General features: G+C 41.9%; 1 protein-coding gene across 1 annotated transcript in view; it reads right to left on the minus strand.

The window, feature by feature from the left end:
- Positions 1–12,760: 12,760 nt before the first annotated feature.
- The window catches only part of SYN2 (synapsin II), a 235,045-nt gene continuing 221,951 nt past the window's right edge, over positions 12,761–25,854 (minus strand). The window contains 2 exon segments of the mRNA XM_042451153.1: positions 12,761–13,681; positions 23,474–23,717. Coding sequence (XP_042307087.1) covers positions 13,546–13,681; positions 23,474–23,717 — 380 coding nt within the window. The 3' untranslated portion in view covers positions 12,761–13,545.

Consider the following 25,854-nt stretch of genomic DNA (forward strand, 5'->3'; position numbering starts at 1 on the left):
GCTTCTGCAGCCAGCCTCTCTGGGCTGGGAAAGTGACTTTTTGGGAAAGTGATTTTTTGGCTCACAGCTCCCAGAATCGTTTAGGCAGTGTGGCTAGTAATTTTTCTAAACTCAGTAGCTTCCTTTTCTCTTGAAGTGTTGACCAAGCACAGAGACATAAAATCTCACTGCATCAGTTGCTGGAGAAAAGAAGTTACATAATAGTGAGGAGAGAATTTATTGGCTGTGGAGTAAGAACTTCATAGTACCCTGTTAAAAAGATAAAAAATGATCAAGAACACAAATTTATCAGAAGAGAGGAATACACCCTCTTTGATTCCCCACCACAGCTGGCAGTCAGTTTCTGTAATCTCCAAGCAAGAGAGCGTTTTTGGTATTTGGACGGCAGCTCAATGCTTCTTCCAAGCCAGTTCCAAACCTCAGCCTTTCCTTTTGAAAGAAGGCATGCACTAGCTTGTGTGTCATGCCAGATAGCATACTGCAAAGGTTAGAGCTACTTTTCTGGCACTCCCACTTTGGCGTGGGAGAGGCTTTGTCACGCAGGGCCCCTTGCATCACTTCCCCAACCCCCACAGGTGAGAAGAAGACAATGGCTGCTGTGAAGGTCTCCCCCCCTCGCCCCTGAGGAAGAGGTGGGAGTGAATTTCATATTAATAAAGAGTGAAACTTTGCCCCAGGCCATGAGGTGGGACTTGAACTAATGAGCTAACAGGAAGACAGTCTGTACTGTTGGAATGAGATAGGTGCCAATTATTCATAGAGGCCACATATGGACAATTATTTCTACTTTTACTTGGGAGTAATCATTAATTAGCTCTTTGAGTGTGCTGTATTATTAATAGTTTAATCAGTCCTTGGAAAGAACCAGAAGAAGGATAATGGTGATTGTGAACCCAAAGTGGGGGTTGCTAACATTTCTATGGCTCCCACTGCCAAATTATCAGTGAAAGTTTGATGTGCTGGTTCATTTCTTTTGCATTTCTGTTTTTTGCTGCTTGAGTCCATGGGCTCATTCCCACTTACAGTATAGTCCAATTCCTGATTTGGCTCTACTCTGCATTGGTAATCGATTTCAAAAGGTCCCCCGTTTCCATTATAAAGTAGATATTTTCCTTATTGGCAGTGAAATTGCTTTATTTTGTCACTATTGTTGCCTCCATTTGCACCACTCATGTGTCAATCATCGCGGCAGCCCAGACTTTGGGGAGGAAGGAAGGGTGGAGGAGGAGAAAGGGGAGGAGGAAGAAAGGGAAGGGGATGAAGAGGAGGAAAAGGGGGGGTGCAGGAAGAGGAGAAGGAAGAAGGGGAGGAAGAAGAGGAGGAAGAGGAAGGCCCGGCACTGGGAGGCTCTTTCTGCGTGGGTGTCCTGGTCTGGTCTGGAGTTCATTTTCCTCTTTTTTCCTAGGGAGATTCAGGTGGGCAAAGTTGGACCTTTCCTCGTCTGGCGCCTGGTCCGCAGATCGGAAGGAGTGGAGAGAGGCAGCCTGGTCTAATGGTTTGAGCGCTGGACTCCCACTCTGGAGATGAAGGCTTCAAATCCCTGCTCAACCACAGAAACTCTTTGGGTTGACCTTGGGCAAGTCACACTCTCTCAGCCTTGGAGGAAGGCAAGGGCAGATCACCCCCTTTGAACAAACCTGGCCAAGAAAACCCCAGGATAGGATCCCCCTTCTGTGTGTGCGTGTATGTGTGTGTATGTGTGTGTAGGGATTTCCCCCCTCTCTTTCCCCCTTTTAAATTCTCATGGAAACTTGGGTTGGGCTGCATCCACACTGCAGAAATAATCCAGAGGATGAAGGAAGGTAGGGACCTGGGAGGAGGAGGAGGATGGAGAACTCAATTTTTTAATAAACATAATTGATGAATCGATAGAATAGTTTAGCAGCTACTTGCCTTTGTAAGTAGTTGCTTGACCAATCTATCGATTTTTTGATTATTTTCTTTAGTTTTTTTTTAAAAAACTCATCCAAAATAATAAGGCAGCACTGGGGTGTGTGTGTGTGTGTGACACCTCTGGGGAGGGATAGTAAACACCCCTCTGCCATTTGTCCCTTCCCTCAGAATGAATTGATTCTGAGCTGTCGTTCCCACTTATTCAACTTGCTTCTGAACTGGTTCCATGGAAAAGAACCACTTTGAAACTACTGGAAAAAACGGGGGGGGGGGTGCCCCACTTTATCGCAACAGAAATCGATTGAATAAGGATCAGAATTGATTTCAAGTGGGAACAATGGTCATGTAGCCCAGTCAGTGATTCACTGTAAATTGTAGTGGGAATGACCTCCATATGAATTTTTCTGATTCAAAGCCCATTTTTTGTTCACAAGTTTTTATAGCCCCCCCCCCCCCCCCCCCCCTCTTCAGAGTCTTGGGTAACATTTTGGAGTTAATTGTTTCTAGCAGTAGATTTTGCCCTGCATCCACCTCTGCAGGTCTACAAAGGGCCTAGCTCATGTTTATGAACATTTTCCTCCTAAATTAAAATGGCATTAAGCCTTTTCTTTGTGGAAAGGTAAGCAGCTTGCTTTTGCTTTGTTTCCACCCTCCACTGTTTATGGTCTGGAGTCACACACCCTAAATATGGAGGTGGCTTCCTGCATTTCACGCATCCATCACAAAATAGCAAGTGGTATAAAGAGGTGGTATGAAACTTAATAAAAGTTTAATCCCTTCATAGCAAGCTTTTTGTGTATAGGGATGTGTCTTAATCTGCAGTCAGTGGTCATGGATAATATTTTCTATGTCAATGTGGCATACACTAGGATGATGTGTGTGTTGTATTTTCTCATGGGCTGTATTCACTTTGGGGCAAAGGCTGGGGTTTTGGATTACTTTTCTCCCCTCTCTTTCCTATTTCTTTTTCTCTGCCACTTCCCTTTCTCTGTCCTTCTGAACATGTAAAGTTCCTTTTCATAGAAACAGTTCTTTCCATCACTTGTTCATAGTGTTTTTAAAAAGCAATTATTAGTGGTTGAAATGTGGAAGAAATGTGTTCCAGTACTTGCTCCTTGCCCCCCCCCCTTTTTTTTAAATTCTTAGGATTGCTGGGAGAATACCATCAAACTTGGGAAATTCCTGTTAAAATGCCCCCAAAAGTGCCTTACATGGCTTTTAAAAGTAACTTTAAAAAGTAAGCAGAAAATGTTTCTCATTATGTTAGCTAAGTAACTTTGATCTCACTTGTTATGTTACACTTGAAAGATAAGTTTATGACATCTGGGCTGCCAAAAACAAAACAAAACAAACAACGCCCACCGCTCTCTGCTACTTGTAATATGTGACTTCTGAGGTCTGTTCTCCCATTTCCCATGGCCTGCCAACTTTTTTCTTTTGAGTCCAACTTGCTAGATGTCTGAACAGATCTGTCGCTGAGGGCAGCATTGATTCAGATGTATAAGTCACATGTGTGCTAAATCCACAAGGTGACCATCCCATCTTTGCTACGTAGGAGCAGCTGACTCTGTGAATAGAAAGCTAGTTCAATTTTGTTTTACTTCCTTGGGGTTAATACAAAGCAAGGCTCAGTTTTCAAGGATGTATATTATGTATTGGTGAAACTTGGAGAAATTATTCTTGTGTCACAAGGAAAGACAAGCTGGGATTTGTCTGTCCTGAGGAAACCGGGTCAAACAATACATTGCTGTCCTCTTCAGTTGCTTTCTGGTCTGTCTTCTGAGACTCTCCATAAGAACAGCAGGTAAAACCTATTCCTCTAGTTTAACAATAAAATCAATAAAATAATGGTTACTGGATGGAGCTGGATTATTTTGGCTAACATGATTTTCATTCTAAATCAAATCATCTAAGTTTGTATGAGAATTTTCAATCAATTTGATACTGAAGGCATAAAATGCTGATGCTGTTTTGATGTCTGAATTTTGAATGGTAAATATCAATGCAAAACAGCACATAAAGCAAAATGTGCCAGTGTCACGGGAGGGCCAGAATGTCATTCAAATAATAGATCTGATCAGAAATTAAAGGACTCAATCAAATTCCTGGGAACAGTAGTATATTTCATTTGCATTTCAAATTAATAACAGTAAATATCCATAATCAATAATAATTTTTCTCTCTCAGTTTATAGTCAAATATCCTCTCCTCCTATTCCTGCACATCTTCAATACCTTTGACTGCCTGCCCCTTAGGACTATTCCATTCCTCAATGATCAACTCTTTATCTTGGCTTTTGACTCAGACAATCAATAGAACTTCCTCCTTCTCTCCCAAATGCCTGTCTTCCTTCATTGTTTTCCTCTTCTTTCTCCTCTCTCTGTTTTCAGTCACCTGAACTTGTTTTTGTCACCAACCATGACTTTCCTTTCTACTAACTTCCTGTTTCCATGCCTGCCATTACCCGTGTTCCCATTCAACTAGTGGCACAGATCTCTCTTGAAATGTGCATTGCAGCTGTACAGGATCTGGTTAACTTTTCCCTGCTTTCAGTCTTCCCTGACATGAGAATGGCCTTCCCCCAGGAAGGAAGGAAACTCTTATTAAGGTTCATATCATCATAGGATTCTTGGATATTGGTGGATGAGCCATGCAGTTAATGATGGGGAATCATGGTTACCAGATTCTTCATTTTCATGACCATTTTGTTTAGCAATGGGAGTTTGGAGTAACCAAAAGGATTCTAGCCAATATCTTTCTTCAGTTGACCAGTTTGCAGTAAAATTTGCAATGCAGTGTAACTAACAATGGGAAACTTACCAGGGGAGTTGGCCAAACTAGTTTGCAAAACTAAGAGATTTCTTGTGGCATGCTAGCCAGTTTTTTTTTCATACCATAAGCTTTTCTGTACTTCATGCATCTGATGGAGGCCTACTTTAATGTGAAATACCAATGATTAAACTTATGACTTTATCCATACAAACATTGTATTCTTCCCTGTGCTATGGTCCCTCCCCTGAATGATGCCTCTGCAGTCATGCTGCCATATGAAGCACCAGTAGCCTTTGAGCAGGGGAAATCTGGCCACACACACCAGATATATTCTTCTCCTGCAGCTTGATCCGATGTCTCTTACCATCTGCATTAGAGGGAACAGAATGACCAGGTTCAGAGGAAAAACTGGAACTAATTCATCTTATTTATTTTTTTTTAAAAAAATTAGTTGCCAAAGTTTTAGCAATTAGCCTTATTTTATTTTCAATGAAGAAATAATAACAATAGTTTTTATGGATGAAATGCAATATCTTTTCAGCGTACACTCTGAGATTGTGAAATGGATCCCACAAGAAAACCAGCTCCTCTGGCTGCATATGTCAAACTCTTGCATTGGATTGTTTAATATTTGTGCCAGAACCAATAAGCCTAAGAAGGAATGAGGTTGAATGGGGTATGGCCATTTCCTTCACACGCCCAATACTTACCTCCTTAGCTTCCTATTAAAGGACTGTGGAAGAACCACAGTCTAATAACATCTGTAACAACTACACTTCTAGCTACAATTCATAAATCTGGATTTCGTTGCAGTATTAAACAAAAAATATGCCTTAGGAGACCAATGAAAATGAATATACTAAACTGTTAGGGACTTCCAAAATAAGTGGAAATTTATGAGCCAAAGTTGCATGTAAATCAGCTGTAAGACTATAAAGATTATACTTTACTATGTCGTCCTTTTTTTTACAGGCAAGTCTACAAAGGGCAAAATAAGACCACAAAGTAAGTTGGAAGTTTTTGTATGTATGATGTAGGACTCTCAGTCTGAACAAGTATGCTTTCTGAACCTAAAAGAAATCTTTAAGAATTGTGAATCTGTGGTCCCTCCAGTGTGTAGAAGTGCAACTGTCAGCGCCTAGTAGTCATGAAGGCTACTTACTACTTCCAGTATCAGTCATTGGAGAACAAAAGGGGGGGCAGTGCTGTTATATTCATGGATAGTTGTGGGTTTCTCAGGGCCATCTGATTATCCTGTTGAAACCTATTAGTGCCAAGTAGAGTCAATGTGAAGTTGAAGTAGAGTCAGTTGGACTTCAGTTGTCAATGTCTACTAGTCATAATGGCTACTTACTACTTCCATTGTTGAAGGCAGTATGCACAATCCTAGAGAAATTGAGTGAAATCAGGAAACCCCAAACACTCATCTCCAGCTTCAAACAAAAGATACTATTAGAACCTGTACTAGAGAAGAAGACAAGAGTGTGTGTTTCTATCCAGGTCTGGAGAAAATCCCGGTGCAGTGGAACAAAAGGCATGGTTAGCCTAGAACGGAGCCACTAGGCCTGGCCTCTGCATTAGCAACTGATAGGATGAAGCTCCAAGAAGACAAGTAATTGTCATCATTGCTGAACACAGTTTAATACTGGGTGGCAGTGTGCATCAAAGAGAAAGGGAGTAACCACTTTTGTAACTGGAACATTAATGTTTAAAGCAGATGTGGGGAACCTGTGGTTCTCAAGGTGGTATGAAATGACCATGTTTTTGTTTCTGTGATGGAGTTTCTCAAGTACTAGTTGTGTATATGTCTTAAAAGGACTTGCAGGTGAGAATCTTGATCTTCAGCAACATTGCACATTTGGGCCTGATCATGACTATCTATTTGGTAGCTCACAAGAAGTACCTTGCAACTTAAGCTGGGGCAGTTGGTGAAGATACTATTGTTTTTGGTTTTGTATCTCACCAAAGTGACAAGGGGATAAGCGATAAGTGTCATTACAAAAAGTTGCCAAAGTGGATTTCTTTTTTAAATGTTCCTCACTCCAATCAGAATTCCTATTCAGACAGTATGATATGTTCCCAAAACAATAAATAATCTTTAATTAACAACAACATACTGTAGTTCTCAATGTAAGGGTGTCTAATAATAGTAAAAAGTTTAAATGTAGCTTTCTGCATGTGTGAATTCACAGAAATATGGTGTGTGTTTTATGCATGTTAATTCTTGGTTTTCTGAGTTCTGAGCATCATCCAACAGATTTGAAACACCATGGGGCCCAGAGCTGGAAGAAGATGGGATATGCTCTCACTTCTTTTCATGTGTCTGGAAAAATGCACTTAACCTTTTCCTTTCGACATAATAAAATCTGACCCTCTCCCTCCATCTCAATTCAAATACTTGCAGTCCTTATTGCCTTCTTTCTCAAGAAATTTGAGATATAATCATTTTATTAAAATCAACATTGCTGAGCTATCCAGAATGCTGGGCAAAGTTATATAAGCTTGAGTGTTCAAATCCTTTAAGCCTGGAGGTGAGTGGGGCTATATGTTTCAGCCTTCCCCCCTGCATCCCTCAATGTCCCTGTTTTGTTGGGGAAGGCTTGAAGTGAAAATATAACTATGTTGAAATAAACACACATGCTGAATCTGCACCACAGAAATAATCCAGTTTCACACTGCTTTAACGGCAATGACTCAATGCTATATAGTTCTAGAAACTGTAATTTCATGAGACATTTAGCCTTTTCTTTTGGAGAGCTCTGACTACTCAATAAACTTCAATTCTCAAAATTCCATAGCATGAGCCATGATAGTGAGTGGTGTCAAACTGTATTATTTCTGCAGTGTAGATGCAGCTAATTACAAAAACCTGTAGAACTGGGATCCCTACCTTAACCTAGATCCTCATTTCATGGACGACTGTAGGTATGAGTGTTGACTTTGCTAACCAAAGATGGGGAGATGAGCTTTTGTGTGGAGGTGAGAGGATGAGACTTATTTCAAAACAAGGAGCTAGAGATTAAGGGGACTTTCAACCTAGGGGGATCATAGAGGAGGAGGTTGGGTCTGCAGACCCCATGGCTGCTTTTCTCCATGTTTACAAAACTTGAACATCAGAACTATAGTTAAAAAGTGACTATGGGAAATTTTTCATCAGACTCCTGAGCCTCATGACACAAGTACAAAGAGAAGTTAGACCTCTTCTGGGCAACAGAAATACTTTGAAACAATGATAAACATAGCTTCATCTTTCCTGGGTTTGTGGATTTGAAGGAACTTGATGGCATTCTTTCTAGCCAATTTGGACCTGATTCTGTAGAGTCTACTCCAGGCCAACATTTGTGAAACTGCAAGTAAGCTTGCTCCCTCCAGTCCTATGTCTAGTCCACTCTCTGAGCTAAAGGAGGTAGAAGACAATCACAAATTATTAAGCTGTCTGCACTAAGTGACTTTATACCCTCTAGCTTTGCTATGTGATATTGTTATTTACAAAAAGGGAGGCATGGGATTTAATATCACCCAGAAGCCCTACCTTCTGATAGCCTTCTTGCCAAGATATGAGACTGTAAGTTGTGGTTACTCAGTTGAAAACTTCATTGCCTCTGCTCCCTTAAAACAAACAAATAAACAAATGAACCAGCAGGTAGAAATGTAGGCGAGATTGTCCTGGTATAGAGGAAAACAACAAAAACCTGCTAATTTTCTGCATGTAATGGGAGAATTGCTGAATGACAGAGGACTATTAAAAAGGAAAAAAAAGTACCTGCCCTATTACTCAGGTAACGTTTCCTTGATAGATATCACTGTTATCAAGGTGTGTGGAACACTGATTTATTTTTATTCCTCCTTAAGCAGCAGTGGTCACACAGCAGCTTATGATAAAAAAAAGTTTAAAAGTAAACAAATGCAATATAAATTTCTGTAAATTTATATTTTTTCAGAGTGAGAAGAAAAATAAAGCTAGATAAATGAATAGTATTAAAGAATTTAGGATTCTTAAAGATCACAAGAGAGGTGGCTGAAGAAGACAACCAGAGGTAAGGAAATATACACAAGCTTAGTGACTGCAGGCAAGACTCTGCTCCTTGCAGCTATCAACTTAATTCCTTAGTGGCTGGCCAGGCAGGAAGGCTGCTGATGCTGGTCTTGGTGCCTGGACATGTTCATATTGTCCAATGCTCTCTCACGCATTCATGTCTCAGACCTTTTAAAGGCTTTAATCATTAGTGCTAGCATTTTAAATTGATATTAGAATGAAACTGTTAACTAATGTGACTTAGGCAAAATATATGATTAAACCTACCAAACCTCTAGGCATTTCAGCAACAGCTGAATTTTACACCTGTCCATGTTTCTTGACTATCTTTAAGTCTGTGTAACACAGAAAGCGTTACACAAGCATAGTCTGGGTGTAAACAGCTTATGGTGAGAAGCCTGTTGATGACATATGCAAATATGCACCTAGTGTGTGAATGTGCCTCGTGTTCACTACACATCGAGTACTGCCTTGTTGCTTTGCACAGTGTCCATCCTGCAATGTGGTGACAGTTACGCACATTCATAGTTTCTCATACATTGTGCTATGGTGGTACTCAGTATAAGGATGGTGTAGTGTTAGTAGTGGAGTCTCCTTCCCTGAAGGTCTTTAAACAGAGGCTGGATGGCCTTCTGCCGGGGATGCTTTGATTGAGATTTCCTGCATGGCAGGGGATTGGACTGGATGGCCCTTGTGGTCTCTTCCAACTCTATGATTCTATTCCATCTGTGGATTATTACACTGTGCTGAGATGATACAAGATCTCAGCTGCAGTGCATAATTGACATGAGTGAGCAAAGTGTGTCCTGTGGAAGTCATTCAGCACCTCCAAAGGTTCCTGAACTCATCAAACTTAGGGGTCTGGTTTTTTTTTTTCTTTCTGAAATGTCCTACTGGGGGCTTAATGGGTCATTTCAGTACTTTTGTGGACATCTCCTGACCTATCTAGGCCTCCATGAACTCCTGTTTGAACAAAGTTCTGGTGGGTGAAAACTCCTCCAAATATGACAAATGGTTTATTATGTTCTCAGGATGTTTTGGCCTGCTATGGGCTGTTTTGAGGCCATTTTGCAGAGCTCCCAAATTTAGGCTACATTGGGCCCATTGGGGTGAAAATGGGTAGGGTAGTTTTGCAGGATCACATGAGGGTAGAGACATGTCCATAACCCCTTCTAGTCTTCCTTCCTATATAGGATCAGAATTGGTGAACCAGCCTAAGTCATTTTGCCACCAAGGCATCTGAACCTCCATAGATAACACTGAGGCATCATAGAATCTCCTAAATGTGTACTAGATTATTCAGAGCATCTGCCACCCCATCCCAAAGGATTGCAAAAGATCAAGCCTTTTTGAATAATAGCATATTATTCTGGTGGCGCAGTGGTTAAATGCCTGTACTGCAGCCATTCACTCAAAACCACAAGGTTGCGAGTTCAAGACCAGCAAAAGGGCCCAAGCTCGACTCAGGCTTGCATCCTTCCGAGGTCGCTAAAATGAGTACCCAGACTGTTGGGGGCAAATTAGCTTACTTGCTAATTAGCTTACTTGCTGTTCACCGCTATGATCTTTGGAATAGCGGTATATAAATAAAACAAATTATTATTATTATTATTATTATTATTATTATTATTATTAGGCCCCACCTAGAATATTGTGTCCAGTTCTGGGCGCCACAATTCAGAAAGGACATTGAGAAACTGGAGCGTGTCCAAAGGAGGGCGACAAAAATGGTGAAGGGTCTGGAAACCATGCCCTATGAGGAACGACTTAGGGAGCTGGGGATGCTTAGCCTGGAGAAAAGAAGGTTAAGAGGTGATATGATAGCCCTGTTTAAATATTTGAAAGGATGTCATATTGAAGAGGGAGCAAGCTTGTTTTCTGCTGCTCCAGAGAACAGGACCCGGAACAATGGATGCAAGCTACAGGAAAAGAGATTCCACCTGAACATTAGGAGGAACTTCCTGACAGTAAGGGCTGTTCGACAGTGGAATGCACTCCCTCAGAGGGTGATAGAGTCTCCTTCCTTGGAGGTCTTTAAACAGAGGCTGGATGGCCATCTGTTGGGGATGCTTTGATTTGGATTTCCTGCATGGCAGGGGGTTGGACTGGATGGCCCTAGTGGTCTCTTCCAGCTCTGCGATTCTATGATTCTATGATATCAATTTTATCTGGATTTAGTTACAGTTTGTTTCATTAGTTATAGAACTGCCTCTAGACACCTGCTTGAAATTTCCATTGCTGGTTTGGAATCAGTATGTGGCTTGTTTGTATAATAAAATGAAAATAAAAAATACTAGTAGCAGCTCAACTAAAACATCTGGACAGCTTCCCTTGGTAGTTCCATGTAGATATTTAAGGGCTTGAATCACAGACCGGAATCCTGAGGAACCCCAAAGGCCAGTGGGTGCAAGGTTGGTCAACAACACAGGGCCTCAAAACTACCCCACTCTCCCAAGGGTGGTCCAAAGGATACTGGGCTTGATAGCAAGGAAATATCAGTTTTGTTCTTATCCTGATCCTGTCTGGTGAATGCTGCCCCTCAAGGCAACTGAGGCAATTTCAGTATCATAGGTAAGCTGGAAATGGAAGTAGACTAGATCCAAATTAGTGATATAAAACGCTGAGTAAAACATATGCTATGCATTTCATTTATATTCCTTTAAAAACAAGGTATGACCATTAGCTAAACCAGAAATCAGATTTGATCTCTAGCCAGCAAGCAAAATGATTCATGGTGAGCTGGGAAATGTGTGTGCTTATATACACACATGCAGATACATATAATTATCTTTCTGAATGCCTTTCACTGGATTGACACACTGAACAAAAAAAATGTCTACATCCCCCCCCCCGCCCCTTTTAAAACGATGAAAACATGCTTCCAGAAGTGTTAATATGTACTAAGATAATTTTGGGGCAAATGGTAAATGATGCATGTTGTTTTACTGTTTCATACTTGCCTTTTAAGTTGTCCTTTGGGACTCACAAGGCAGAAAGGTGAGATGTAAATGTTGTAGTGAGGCAAAAATGAAACATATTATGTTCCTTATTCATAGATAGGGCGCGCGGCACTAGGGCTCACAGGATCTCTCCCTTTTTATGGGAAGAGGAAGGGGGTCTAATATTCAATGGGTGTCAGAAAGAGCCACCATTGGGATTGCTCCAATGGTGGTAAAGAAAAATAGGGAGTATTCCATGGACATGTTCTGGAGTGCCTTGTGGGAAATTTTGGGTACATTCCATGGAAGTGTGGGGGGCATGTTGTAATTTCTAGTGGGCTCAGAAGCTTCAAGTCCCTGCTGTGTGAGGTTTCTGATGTAGAGTAACTGTGCCTCTGCTGATCTCTGGGAGAACTTTTATCCATGATCTAGCCATACATCACCATGGTAATTTTCAAAAACACAAACTGATTTCCTCCAATGTCATCCTTGGACATAAGCATCTGTGAGCTAGATGGAGATGTAAGGTTTCCCCATCCACCCACAACTGTGGCAGTGGTTTCTAGCATCCTTGTAACCAAAATATATGTATCTTCAGTTTCATGTAGCCATTTATATGATGATAATCAGTACAGTACTCTAGATGATCAGTGTTGTATTTGGTGTGGTAAGACAAATGTCATAGAAGCTGGTTGCTTCACAGAAGGACATTGGTGTTAGTGCTCTCAAACTAAAAAGATCATTCTGCCCTGCACATATGGCAAGCATTAAGACCAGGCAAGTGAAAATGGTGGCTTCCTCTGGTTATCAGCAGAATATGTGAGTGGCTTCCTCTGGTTATCATCTTCAGAATATCATTTGGAACAGAAGGCACCTTGTGAATCCATTGCTGGGTAAAATAGAGTGTCCAGTCTGTAGAGGCAGATGCTTGTTTCTATAGACAGTATTTACTAATGTAAACTGCTTTGTTTCTGTCAAGGCTTGTGTGGCAGTGAGGAAGTCTTTCAGGTTGATTGATAACCATGGATAATATGAAAGTAGAGAAAATAGGAAAAAGAATGCTTTGCATGTCACTCAAGCTGTTTGTTAGAGAAATCAATACAAGAGCTCAAACAATTCCTGCAGAATTGGGCTTACTGCCCGGTATACAGCTTTGCATTTATTTGGAGGTTACATGGAACTATGGGTAACAGGAGATCATGCATGGCACTGACAAATCAAAGGTCACTGTTAACAAGTTGCAAACAATTGTACAAATGCGAAGATGCAATAATATAGACACACATAGCTCTAGAACATGGGTTCATCTGGGGACTGCTTGTAACAAGATCTCCCAGTGCTAGGTTCAAGGAATGGTAAGTTTATTAAGGGAAGAAAACTGCTTAGTTTCTTACAAGCCGAGAGAGAACTTCATAGGAAACAGCAGTGTGAAGTTGGAACTGAAATGTGTGTGTGTGGAGGGGAGAGAGGCAAGAAAGCAAGTTTAATGTCTGTACCCCTGCAGAACAAAATACTGTCAATAAATAAACAAACATGCAGTGGGTTCAGCAGTGGAACAAACTGGAATATGGTCAAAATTCACAATAAAAGTGTGCGGTCTAATGATTTCACAAAGGGGAGTCCAAAGCAATGTCCTAGTGCATTTAATGGTAAGGCCACAATATCACAGTTGACGAAGACTTTAAGCATTCTTCCTTATAGCTTTTCCTCTTGGCTTTTTTAATTAAATACCTGAAATGTACCTCAGTATAGTCCCTTTTTTAAAAAAAAAGAGCTCAACATATTGCTTAATACAACAGTTGGAAAAGCAAACAAGGATCATTCACAAAGAGATTGTTTGCAAAATGATGTTCACAGTAGACTTTCAAAACATGTTACAGATGCACAAAACCAAACTCGGCATGGCTAATCAGAGAAGAGGCTGGCAAAGGATTTCCTCAGGTTCCGGATGGTTTCAGCTTTTGCTTCGTCTTCGTTCACGGATGATCGAAAGAAGGACGACTCCGTGAAGTTGAAGGCATTGGTCAGAGACTGGGATTTGCTGGAAGACAAATACAAAACCCACATAACAGTTAGCATATTTGAAACTTCCATACAGATGCCATTAATTATTGGTGAAGCCATCTTTCAGAATTCCATTTATAATTTGATGTAAATGGGAGCAGGAGCCACTTAAGCACCGCCAGATCTTGGACTCTTGAGGACCATGGGCTGGAGCAGATCCCAGCTGGACTCAGATCTAACCACAGTGATTTCCTCTATTTAGTAGAGTATGAAAGGTGCTAGATTACTTCATCCACCATGTCAGATATTACATAGAAGAATTCCACAGAAATCTAAATAACTGGCACTGTACGTTAGAAGACACTGAATTCTGGATCAAGGAATATAAGGAGTATAATTTAGGTCATAATGAAGTGAATAGGATTTGAGCCCTAATCACTTCATTTCAGTGAGATTTAGTAAATAGGAGTGCAAACCTACAGCTTAACTAAATTTAATTTACATTGATTTCAGTGGCATGTGCAATGCAATCCTAAGCATATTTAGATGCTTCACTTTCGTTTGTGGGATTCACTTTCTAATAAACCTGTTTTGGATTATAGCATTATGCATATGTATTTATGATATTGTAAACTGGATTTACAACACTGTAATCTTTTGAACCCATGTATATGGCCATTGCATCTGGGGAACAACTGAGGGTGTCTCCTTCAATCTAGCTTAGAAGCCTGGCAGCACTGCCAGTATAGGGATTTCCAAGGCACTGGGAAGCAGGGTGGTGATTGAAGATGCACCCACCCTTCTCCTGGCAGTGATGTGCTTTTTGACAAGCAGTTGTGATAAAACTCCACAGGGGTTCCTCTTGCTGCTGCCACCACCACAAAGAGCCTTGCTACAAAGAGAGGCATAGACTCACCTCTCTGCTCCCTAGCACCTTGGATATCCCTATGTTGTTGGTGGTGGTACTGCATGGCTTCTAAGGTAGGTTTTTGTGGTTGCATATGCATCCAAAGAAAAAGGGCAGGCAAAGTTCCCAAGGAAATGTGAATGTAGCAAATATCAACGTTGTAGGCATGAACGCTTATCAATGTCAATCTTTGCAATGCTAGAAATATAGGGACTGAAGGAAAATTTCACTGGGGGGTGGGGAGGACACAGAATTTTTAATTGGGAGGCAATGCCCTCATTCTCCCTTGCCCCCATAGCTCCTGTACATCCCTGCCTTGCCACCATCCTGAAGGTTTCCCAGCAGATATCAAGGGTGGGCAGGGTCTGTGCAGGGCTGTCATTTCTTTCTGGGTCTGTCAGTGCAACTTCCCCAAGGAATCCTGTTAAGAGTAAGATGAATGAGATCCAGCACAATTTAGTAATGTAAAACAGTTAATTACAGATCATTTAAGGAAAGGAGACAGCATCAGCTGAGATACAGAGCCCCATTTTCCAATCTCCCTAGCTTGGCTGCTGAAAACCTGCTTGAATAAAAAGGGGTTTGCCTACAGGTGAGAAGACAACAGGGTGTGGTGCTGTCCAACTTCCTTGATTCTGAGTCTGGGAGAGATCAGGATTGAAAGATGCCCCAGGAAGTGGAGAAGCTGTGGGGCAGGAAGTCCAGAGCCAGAGTTCAAGAAGATGAAAGGATGGCTTGGAGGTAGGCAGTGGATTGGAAAGAGGAACCTGCAATCCTTGAAGCATTTGTTCCAATTCAGTATTTCTCAACCGAATGTGGCTGAATTGTTCCACCTTCTTTGTCCTATAAAATCCAATCCTAATAGAAGGAAAAGCCTGTGAGGTTGCTGCTGCACAATGGGGCTTGGGCTTCCTATCCTGAACCTCAGCATGAGGCAACAGTTCATAGCTTGCCAGCTTTCAACATAGATCTTTTGTTGGAAATGCGAGCAAGCAATGTTGCGTGTGTGCTCAGTCTTTCATTTCTATTGTACCTGGATTTAATATTCACTGAAAGAAAGGAGGAGGTGGAAAGGCAAAGCAGGACCTCACTTGATTAGGAACTCAAAAAATAAATGGTCTAATTAAATATTTATTCACAGGGCAATAACCTGCACACACATGTTAAGCAAGACCATGTGGGTGAGAATGCAAGGCAGAGCCTTGCCAAATGAACTCAGTACAGTTAATCCCAATGGCAATTTGGCTTGGAGGTTTTTAAAAAGTTTTTTGGAAATTGAAATATGAATTGGAACAAGTCTGTGATGCAACTTGTTAGCCCTTCAGGCAGGCTCAATGGCACACATTTTTTCAGGTCTTAAGCAATGACCTCAAAGTGTGCCATGTCACAAAATAAGTGGCTTGGGTGGGACATTCTGATCCCAGCTGGGATGGCAAACCATGATGTTATGTTGGTGTTTCCAGGGAAATGCCAGCACCAACTCTGGCACTAACCCTGTCCCAGATGTTTAGGACTAGGAAGAAAATAGAAACTTTTAAAAAAAATTGCATTTGACTAAGAGGAGTTTCAATTGCACCTGACAACAATGGTATAAAGAACAGGTAAAGCTAAAGATGTTTTATTGTCTCCGTTAGGAAGTTTTAAGGCCAATTTTCCACAATAGCTTCTTCCTAATTCTTCTGATGCTAGTAAAGTCCTTGGCCTGAATCCTATTGATTAGTCTCCAAGTAGAGTAGACCCACTGAATCAGCTCTTGAATGATGGCTCAATACATAGCTAAATCCCACTGATTCAGGGGTTCTACACTAGTTGGAACCAACAACCTTCTTTTGTATGTATTTTATTGTGACAGCTTGAAGCTAAGCTAACCATAAAAGAATGAAGGATTTGTTCAATTAATTAATATCTTGCTTTTTCCCCATATGAGACCCAAAGTGGCTCACACATATATAAAAAATACAGCTAAAAACAATCTGGAATACATTTTTTTTAAAAAAAGATTAAATACAATCCTCTTAAACAAAGCATTAATTTAAATCAATTAAGAACACATTTAGGAAATAATATTAATTTGGATGAGTCAAAACCCAGATGTTTCTTCCACAGTGGCACTCCCCTTCACTGCTTTCATGCTAGATGTTTATCATGAATAGCTGTGCTTTGTTCACTTGTTTTTATGGTGTATCTACATGGTGATGGCATCAAACAGCTGCCATCCCATGTTTTCCCTATGCTCTTCTTACTTCAGTTCACAAAAAAGTGACTGTGTGTGTGTGTGTGTGTGTATGGGGGGTGCACTATGTGTGTGTACTCTGCGTGACCTTAGCACCAGCCTTCCATCTTTTCAGCATGCATTTGATCCATGCAGTGAGGTATACAGCAGGTGAACATGCATCTATCCCTCTGCACAACTTCACTATTACCTTTATAGTCAGCAGCATTTTACATGGATTTTAATAACAAACTTTTCAGTCTGCATCCTTGGACATTAAGTTTTTGTGCCATAGCCCCTACATTTACCAAGTATTTAAACTGAAATTGATTAAAGTCATGCACATACCTATTCTAGTATTTCTGGTCACATTTTTTTCACTGGTCCCCACACTTAATTTTTTTAATATATTTTCTTCTCTTTTTTCCAGTACTGTATTGAAATAACTATGCATACAATAGCACTGAAATTTTAAAAAGCACTCTCGTATGCATTTGAAATATGCTTAATAACAATTAAAATGCTTAGAAATTGACTTGTTCAAGTAACTATCCTCTTCTTCATTCATACAGCTATGTCACTCCCACAAGTTTGGATGAAACATATATGGATTTATTACACTTGCAAAAGCCTCATACACCTAAAGTGTAGAAAGCCAATTGCAATTTGTAGCAAAAGAGCAATGTCTGGACAATGCTAGGAGCCAATACTAGGTCCTAGAAGATGGGATGTGAGCCACCTCTATGGTGCATAGAGAACAGGAAATATTAATCTCAGTATCCAAGCTATTGTGTGACTGTCACAAATAGGGAAATACTGAAGGTGGTCCACAAACACAACCTCCTGCAATTTTAAAGTAACGATGGATGGGAGATCTGGTGCACGGAGCTAACACTTTCTTCCCATGCTATTCTCCTGTTTGGGATTTCTCCCACCACACCCACAGTAAGCTGTATGGGATGAAACACAGGCAATATTTGATTTAAAATCATTACTTAAATACTTGTTTCTAATCATAGAATCATAGAATCATAGAGTTGGAAGAGACCGCAAGGGCCATCCAGTCCAACCCCCTGCCATGCAGGAAATCCAAATCAAAGCATCCCCAACAGATGGCCATCTAGCCTCTGTTTAAAGACCTCCAAGGAAGGAGACTCTACTACACTCCGGGGGAGTTTGTTCCACTGTCGAACAGCCCTTACTGTCAGGAAGTTCTTCCTAATGTTGAGGTGGAATCTCTTTTCCTGTAGCTTGCATCCATTGTTCCGGGTCCTAGTCTCTGGAGCAGCAGAAAACAAGCTTGCTCCCTCCTCAATGTGACATCCTTTCAAATATTTAAACAGGGCGATCATATCACCTCTTAACCTTCTCTTCTCCAGGCTAAACATCCCCAGCTCCCCGAGTCGTTCCTCATAGGGCAAGGTTTCCAGACCTTTCACCATTTTTGTTGCCCTCCTCTGGACACGCTCCAGTTTCTCAATGTCCTTTTTGAATTGTGGTGCCCAGAACTGGACACAATATTCCAGGTGGGGCCTGACCAGAGCATAATACAGTGGCACTATTACTTCTCTTGATCTAGACACTATACTTTTATTGATGCAGCCTAGAATTGCATTGGCCTTTTTAGCTGCTGCATCACACTGTTGACTCATGTTCAACTTATCATCTACTTGGACTCCTAGATCTCTTTCACATGTACTTTCATTCAGCAATGTGTCTCCCATCCTATATCTGTGCATTTCATTTTTCTGCCCTAAGTGCAGTATCTTACATTTCTCTGTGTTGAATTTCATTTTGTTAGCTTTGGCCCAGCTTTCTAGTCTATTCAGATCATTTTGAATGTTGGTCCTGTCCTCTGGAGTATTAACTATTCCTCCTAATTTGGTGTCATCTGCAAATTTGATAAGTGTGCTCCCAATTCTGTCATCCAGGTCATTGATAAAGATGTTGAATAACACTGGGCCCAGGACAGATCCCTGTGGGACCCCACTGGTCACTTCCCTCCAGGAGGAAAAAGAGCCATTGTTGAGCACCCTTTGGGTTCGTCCGGTCATCCAGTTACAAATCCATGTAACAGTTACCTTGTCTAGTCCACATTTTACAAGCTTGTTTGCAAGAATGTCATGGGAAACCTTGTCAAAGGCCTTACTGAAATCAAGATATACTATATCCACATCATTCCCTTCATCTACCAAGCTGGTAATTTTATCAAAGAAAGAGATCAGATTTGTCTGGCATGACTTGTTTCTCTGAAACCCATGTTGACTTTTTGTGATTATGGCATTGCTTTCTAGATGTTCACAGACTCTCTGTTTAATGATCTGCTCTAGAATCTTTCCTGGTATTGATGTCAGACTGACTGGCCGATAATTGTCGGGATCCTCTTTTTTCTCCTTTTTGAAGATGGGGAAATTTAAATGCATACCCGAAAGCCTTTTGATTGAGGTCATTTAGGATTGCTAAGTCCTAAATATCTGGAAGACCAAAGTTTGGGAATCATTGCAGTAGAGGATGATGCATGAAGGTGAAGGTGTTATACTGTGGCTGGAACATATGAAGTTGAATTATCTTCACTAGAGACATGAAAGCCATGACTGGAATCCTGTTAGTGACATATGCCTGTATACTCTTGGGCTATGCCAGTGTATGGGAATTTTAGGATGTTGAGGGAGCTATTCAGTACCTCCTCACACAATGGTATCCTCTGTAGAAATCAGCTTCCTAGCATTGGAACATATGCACACAGCCATGGGAGCTGGAGGAAAACCTAGGAGATTATCGCACTGCGTTCTGAGAACGTTCCATCTCATCACGTGATGAGAACGTTCCTGGAACGGATTTTACCGCATTAGAAATCAAAACGTGATCAGAACGGGATCAGAACGGCAGTTTACCGCACTGCGATTCCTTTTTCTTGAAACCGTTCTCAGAACGGTTTGCTGTATTAAGTTTTGTGGGCTGTCTTCTGATGACGTCGCCACTCAGTGGTTGGACGGCTCGGGAGAGGCGCTGCCCCCAGGAAAGAGGGAAAAGGGAGGCTTGGGCCATGGAGCTCGCCTCTCCTGAGTCCCTCGGCTTACTGAAATCCCTCACCTCCCTTCCCCATAGGAATCAATCCAAAAACGGAGTTTTAAAAGAACAGTGAGCCCTATGGGTCTTCATCTGGGGGGAGCAGAGGATGCTTGGCTATGGGGTTGTCCTGCCATCTCTCCCTCTCTCCTCTTTCCCCATAGGAAAGAATCCAAAAACGGAGTTTAAAATCTCTCCCAGATGCAGACCCAAAGGGCTCTCCTCTGCTCCTTTTAAACTCAGTTTTTGGATTGATTTCTATGGGGAAGGGAGGTGGGGGATTTCAGTAAGTCTAGGGACTCTGGCCGGGAGAGTGCTTCTCAGCCTCACTGAGAAGTCTTCCCTCCGAAGATTCTCTTGGGAGGGAAAGAAGGCAAGCCCCTATAAAACGCTGGGGCTTCATATGCTGGCATATGTTTGAAGAAAATAGGATAAAACCTATGTAACTTGATGGGCCAAGGGCAGAGTCCCCTCCTTGGCAGCCTGGGCATTAAGGGAGCTCCACGGAGGTCCCTTCAAGTGGAGGGAAAGGGAGGGGACTGGGCCAAGGGCAGAGCCCCAGCAGCCATAGCAGCTCTTTAAACCGGTTAGAAAAGAAGAGTCCTCTGCTGTCATCCCATTTCCCCTTTTTGGCAGATTGACACCCTTTTGCTCCTGTGTGTGTGCATGTAATGTGTGCCTTCAGGTTGTGATCTTCCCTCCCCGCTTTAACTCTTGTCTGGCTCTTTGCTATGGAATTCTGGGAGTTGTTTGCTTGCTTTTCTGTGATGCTCCAAACAGAGGAGCTTTTGTGGGTTCCCTCTTTGAGGGAAGGAGGAGAAGGTCCTGGGCATCCCTGCCATCCCTGCCTCCTGCAGGCTGCAAGCACAGGAGCCCTGCTGGACATGACACCAGAGGCCCCCCGCAGAAGCAGCCAGACCCTCTCCCTCTTGCTCTCTGCCCTGGTCCCCTCTTCCTTGAGGGAAGGAGGAGCTCCATGGAGGTCCCTTCAAGCCGAAGGAAAGCAAGTTGCCAGGGAGGGAACTGGGCCAAGGGCAGAGCCCCGGCAGCCATAGCAGCTCTTTAAACCGGTTAGAAAAGAAGAGTCCTCTGCTGTCATCCCATTTCCCCTTTTTGGCAGCTTGACACCCTTTTGCTCCTGTGTGTGTGCATGTAATGTGTGCCTTCAGGTTGTGAGCTTCCCTCCCCGCTTTAACTCTTGTCTGGCTCTTTGCTATGGAATTCTGGGAGTTTTTTGCTTGCTTTTGTGTGGTGCTCCAAACAGAGGAGCTTTTGTGGGTTCCCTCCTGGAGGGAAGGAGGAGAAGGTCCTGGGCATCCCTGCCTCCTGCATTGTGACAGCACAGGAGACCCACTGGACATGACACTAGAGACCCCCGGAGAAGCAGCCAGACCCTCTCTCTTTTGCTCTCTGCTCTGGTCTCTTCTTTCCCTCTCTTTCCCTGCTTTCCTCTTCTCTTCCTTGTCCCACCTTTCCTCCCTTTTTCCTCCCTTCCCTCCCTCCTTCTTTCCCCCCTCACACACACACACCTTCCCTCACTGCAGTCGCTCTCCTCCCTGTCTCCCTGCCTCCCTGCCTGTCATTCTTTCAGCCAATCAGGAGACGGAGGAATGAGGGAACGGATTTGAGAACGGATAAGAATACCGCACACACTTCTCTTGGAACGTTTTCATCACGTTTCAGCTCTCTGGGAACACATTCAGAACACATTCAAATCCGTTCCCTCCTGGAACACATTTGGAACACATTTAAGCGTTCTGAGAACCCGATTGGAACACATACGTGCGGTATACTCAAATGCGTTCCGTTCTCATCACGTGATCAGAACGTTCTCAGAACCCAGTGCGATAATCTCCCTAGATAGGGTCAAGCTGCAGCTCCATAATTAGAAGGAGATAACAAACTTTTCCATTCCACATTTCCAGTGACAACACAACTGCAGCTGACACTGTCTGGGCATCCCACTCTTTCCCCAGTCACTATAAGGCATGGGGCAGCTGGAGGGGTGGAAGAGAGACAGAAGTGGTGAATTTGGGACAGAAGAGGGCCTCAGCAGTACTGCACACAGATGGAGCGTTATGCTCCCTCTGCACAGTGCAGGATCCCAGCTTATGAATCCTCCTTGGTTTCAGTTACACGGCTACATCTGTGGACATGTAGACAGTAATCTAAAGTTGGATAATGGACATATTTTTCTAAGGGGCGGTACGGACGAGAACACAACTGCAGAGGCCGTCCCTTTCTTCTCCGGATTGTTGCCATAACAACCACGTGGCTGTGGCAATGATCTGGCTCAAAAAGGAGCTCCAAAGTGGTCGACTTTACATCATGAGGCTGTGCCCTGTGTGGACGGGGCCACAGCCTAATGATGTAACGGTGCTGCTATTAAGGCTCGGTGAATGTGGACGCTGAGCCACACCGAGCTCTTATATTGCCGCCGCCCTGCCGCTTCGTGCTGGTATGTGCCGGCCCTAAGAATCCAAATGAGCAAGTTTGAAACAGTAACATAATCACTCCAGAAAGCTCTGAAGCTAGAGGTTTCCTTGCTCTGGAATAATGCACAGTGATTTTCTTGTCTCAACAACGGTCACAGGTTAGTGTTTTCTGATCTTGGAAATAATGGATTGTAAGTAATGGTATTGTCTGTAATGTTATACTTTTGGGACTGATTTTGCTTTTTTTCTAGAAAGCAGTATCATGAATGACAATGGCAAGTTCTTTGACTAATCAGCAACATTTAGTTGCTTCTCCTAAAATTTGCTTTTGGAAGCAAATGTGGTGGGCTTTGGGGCCTTATTCTGCATATTTGAAGCATATTTTTTTTTAAAAAGCAAACAACCAAAAAACCCTGTTTAAAGAAACTGAAAATTAATTACTCTAAAATACCAAGGAAGGAGTGTTATCAATGAATCACAATATGGGTGTAGTGGGCCAGCAAGTAGCAAATTATTTTTTTAAAAGAAATACCAAGCTGAAAGCACATCTTTGCTTTCTGAGTTATCACCCATCCACAGCCACACTTAAAAATTAAGAATTCCACAAAAGCAAAGTCAAGGACTAAATCTAACGTAAATCAAGTACTATACCTCACTTATTCCAAGTGCAAAATATTAGCTCCTTTAGTGATCAGTTGGTGTCCACTGCCTACAGCCCCATGTGTAGCATGCATTACCTATGCAATGACTGTAGATATACCTACATTATAGCAAGAAAGATATCTCATGGGCTTTTAGATCGGCCGTTTAAACTGGAAATTTGATGTTGTCATCCGTGGCTAGGAGGTTAAAAGTTTAAGTAGATAAGGGTTCCTTTTTCCACCTCAGCAGCTGCTTACAGACAGCACAACTGCCTCTGAGTCAATGCCTTTGAGTGGTGGAAAGAAACAGAGAATGACAAATTTTTCAAAATCTGGCTTCCTAGGAGAAGAAATCTGCATGTACTGCATTAAATATTGCTTTTACAGCAGATTACAGCATTCACTGGAAATTCTCCTGTTGTTGGTCAAACTGTTAAAATGCAGTTACAAAAGGTAAAAGTGTGTGTTGTTTTTTCCACAAAGAGTGGTATCTTAGAGCTTGCATTCAAACCTCTCTGGCAGAGCAATGAAAAACAAAAATGGAGAAAATAAAACACAGTCTTACTTCAGTTGGGGATGTGACTGAGGCTTCTGAGGTGGAGCTGTTGAGGGCTCAGTCTCTTTGTCTGTTGGTGGCCCAGCAGTTGAAGGACCTGGGACCTGGGCGCGTGGTGGCCGAATTGCAGGGCCCGGTGGACGTGGAGGCAGGGAACTTGAGGGCTTTGCAGACTGCCCCGGAGGGAACACACGCTGTGGTTGCAATGGCTCCTGGTTTTGTGACTGCATTCCTTGGGGTTGCACTGGGCCCCCTAGGTTCAGCACAAGAAAAACTTCATAATGTATCAATAATTTTGTACTGCCTCTTATATCTAACACTAAATGTATATATAAATCTGGAACTAGGATGCCTAGCCAACTTTTTGTTATCGTTATCATCAGCCATAACTCTGCATAACTGGAAAGCCTGCAAATGTCTACATCACTGCTAAGAAAAAAAAATACTGTTAGCAATCACATCTTCTTGCTCTCTGGGATCAACAGATTAATAACTAGCTAAACCGAGACATGTTAGTTACAACATTTTCCATGTCATTTCCAAACTTCCCCAATAAGCAAGAAAATTTTCGCAAGTTGTTCCGTTGCAAAGTGAACGCCATGGAAGTTATGACTGGTTATTTATGGCCTTACCAATATATACAAGACTCCTGTTCATGGTACTTACAGACTGTCAAAAAAAGAAGAAACCGGTCTCCTAAAATGAGAACAAAAGTGGGCACACATCTCCACACAATTTCTATTTATATGATTGAAACACCGAAATAAGTACTATAATGTAAATAGAAATATAGCCTAGTGGAGAAAACTGATGTATGTGCCTGCCTGCTGTCCAGATGGTGCTACCTATTGATGTGCTTTTTATCTTTTGACTGGACAACCCATACAAATAGATAGAGGACACCCTCAAATGGAGAACTGTCCTCTCTAATGTAGAACACATGGCCACTGTACACTGTTGCACATCACAATATCAGCCTAAGATAGTTATCTTGCCATATGTCAAGCTTTTTGGAACTAATATGGACTACAGCTATTTCAGTCCCAGTGGAGATTAAAGGCCAGATGCAAACTAACTGAATTTGAATGGATTTATAGCTTGATCATAAGACTTATTATGCCAACAAATGACTGCTTAGGATATGTTGTGTCAACGGTTGAACCACAACATAGTGTTATACCAGCATTGCCATTATGAAACTCCTTGACCAGAACCCAAAATATGATGAGCCTAAGGACATGTTAAGATTCCCTCACCCAGAACAGCATGCCTACCCCATGGTAAAGGCAATTTGTCATATGAGATTTTAGAAATCCAGATTTCCACTGAGATAGTGGAAACCACTCATGGGAACCTGATCAGATATTTGGTTTTCAGTCCTTGCTTGCAAAGGTTTCCTTGTTCACCCTGGATGATGACTGTAGTGCGAACTGTGCATACAACAAGGTCCTTTCAGAGAACGGACATTTCCAGCAAAATCATGAGAAAGCCAATTCATAGAGAAATTTCATGAATGCATCAAAATGCACATGAAGCTCTATACTGGGAAATGGAAACAAACAATGTTTTGCTCATTGTACTTGTCATGGTGTAAGTTACTTTCCCACAAAGAAAACTATGCTTTGCTCAGGATGCACTCAGATTGAAAGGAAACACCTCTATTCTAGCAATAACAAGACAGGCTTGTAAGGTACATAGTAAACTGTGGAATCATCTCAGCTGATTATTACTCTATCAAAAGAGTGCTGCATGATCAGCCAGTCTGACACTTTTAAACTGAAAAATAACTTGAGAAAGCACTCCTTCAGTACAATGCTCTGCTTTATCTTACACCAGATGTCTGCATGTAGTTTTGCCTGGACGTCTGGAAAGAATTCACAGATGTTGCAAAAGATTTTCCTGTCTCACATCATAATAGCATGTCTACATGAAGACCAAACACTTGTTGGACCTTTTACTTGGTTTAGAAAGGCAATAATTCAGGATTATACAATTGAGCCTGGGGCAATCTTGCTATTCTACTTTCAGCAATGTGAGGATTTAAAAATACCTGGCAAAATAATAGCAATCTTAAAAGGAAACTGCTATGCAAGATCTCTCATTTTCGCTTTCAAAGCTACATGCAAATTGATCCAATAATTTCAGAAAAAATTCTGCAGTAGTAAAATATACATTCTTTCAGGGTAGCAGAAGAGGCTTCTAGCTAATTTTTAACATGCTGCAACTTATCATGACTTGATATAGTTCTAGGAACATACACTTTGAGAATAAAGGAGACACATGGAAGAGGAGGAGCGAAAACCATATCACCTATCCTGCCTCAAATATAAATATGGTTGATATAGCTTATGAATACAGCCTATACTTGCTTAAGCTGTATATATGATTAG

This window comes from Sceloporus undulatus, chromosome 2 (genome assembly GCF_019175285.1).
Source record: "Sceloporus undulatus isolate JIND9_A2432 ecotype Alabama chromosome 2, SceUnd_v1.1, whole genome shotgun sequence".
Lineage (NCBI taxonomy): Eukaryota > Metazoa > Chordata > Lepidosauria > Squamata > Phrynosomatidae > Sceloporus > Sceloporus undulatus.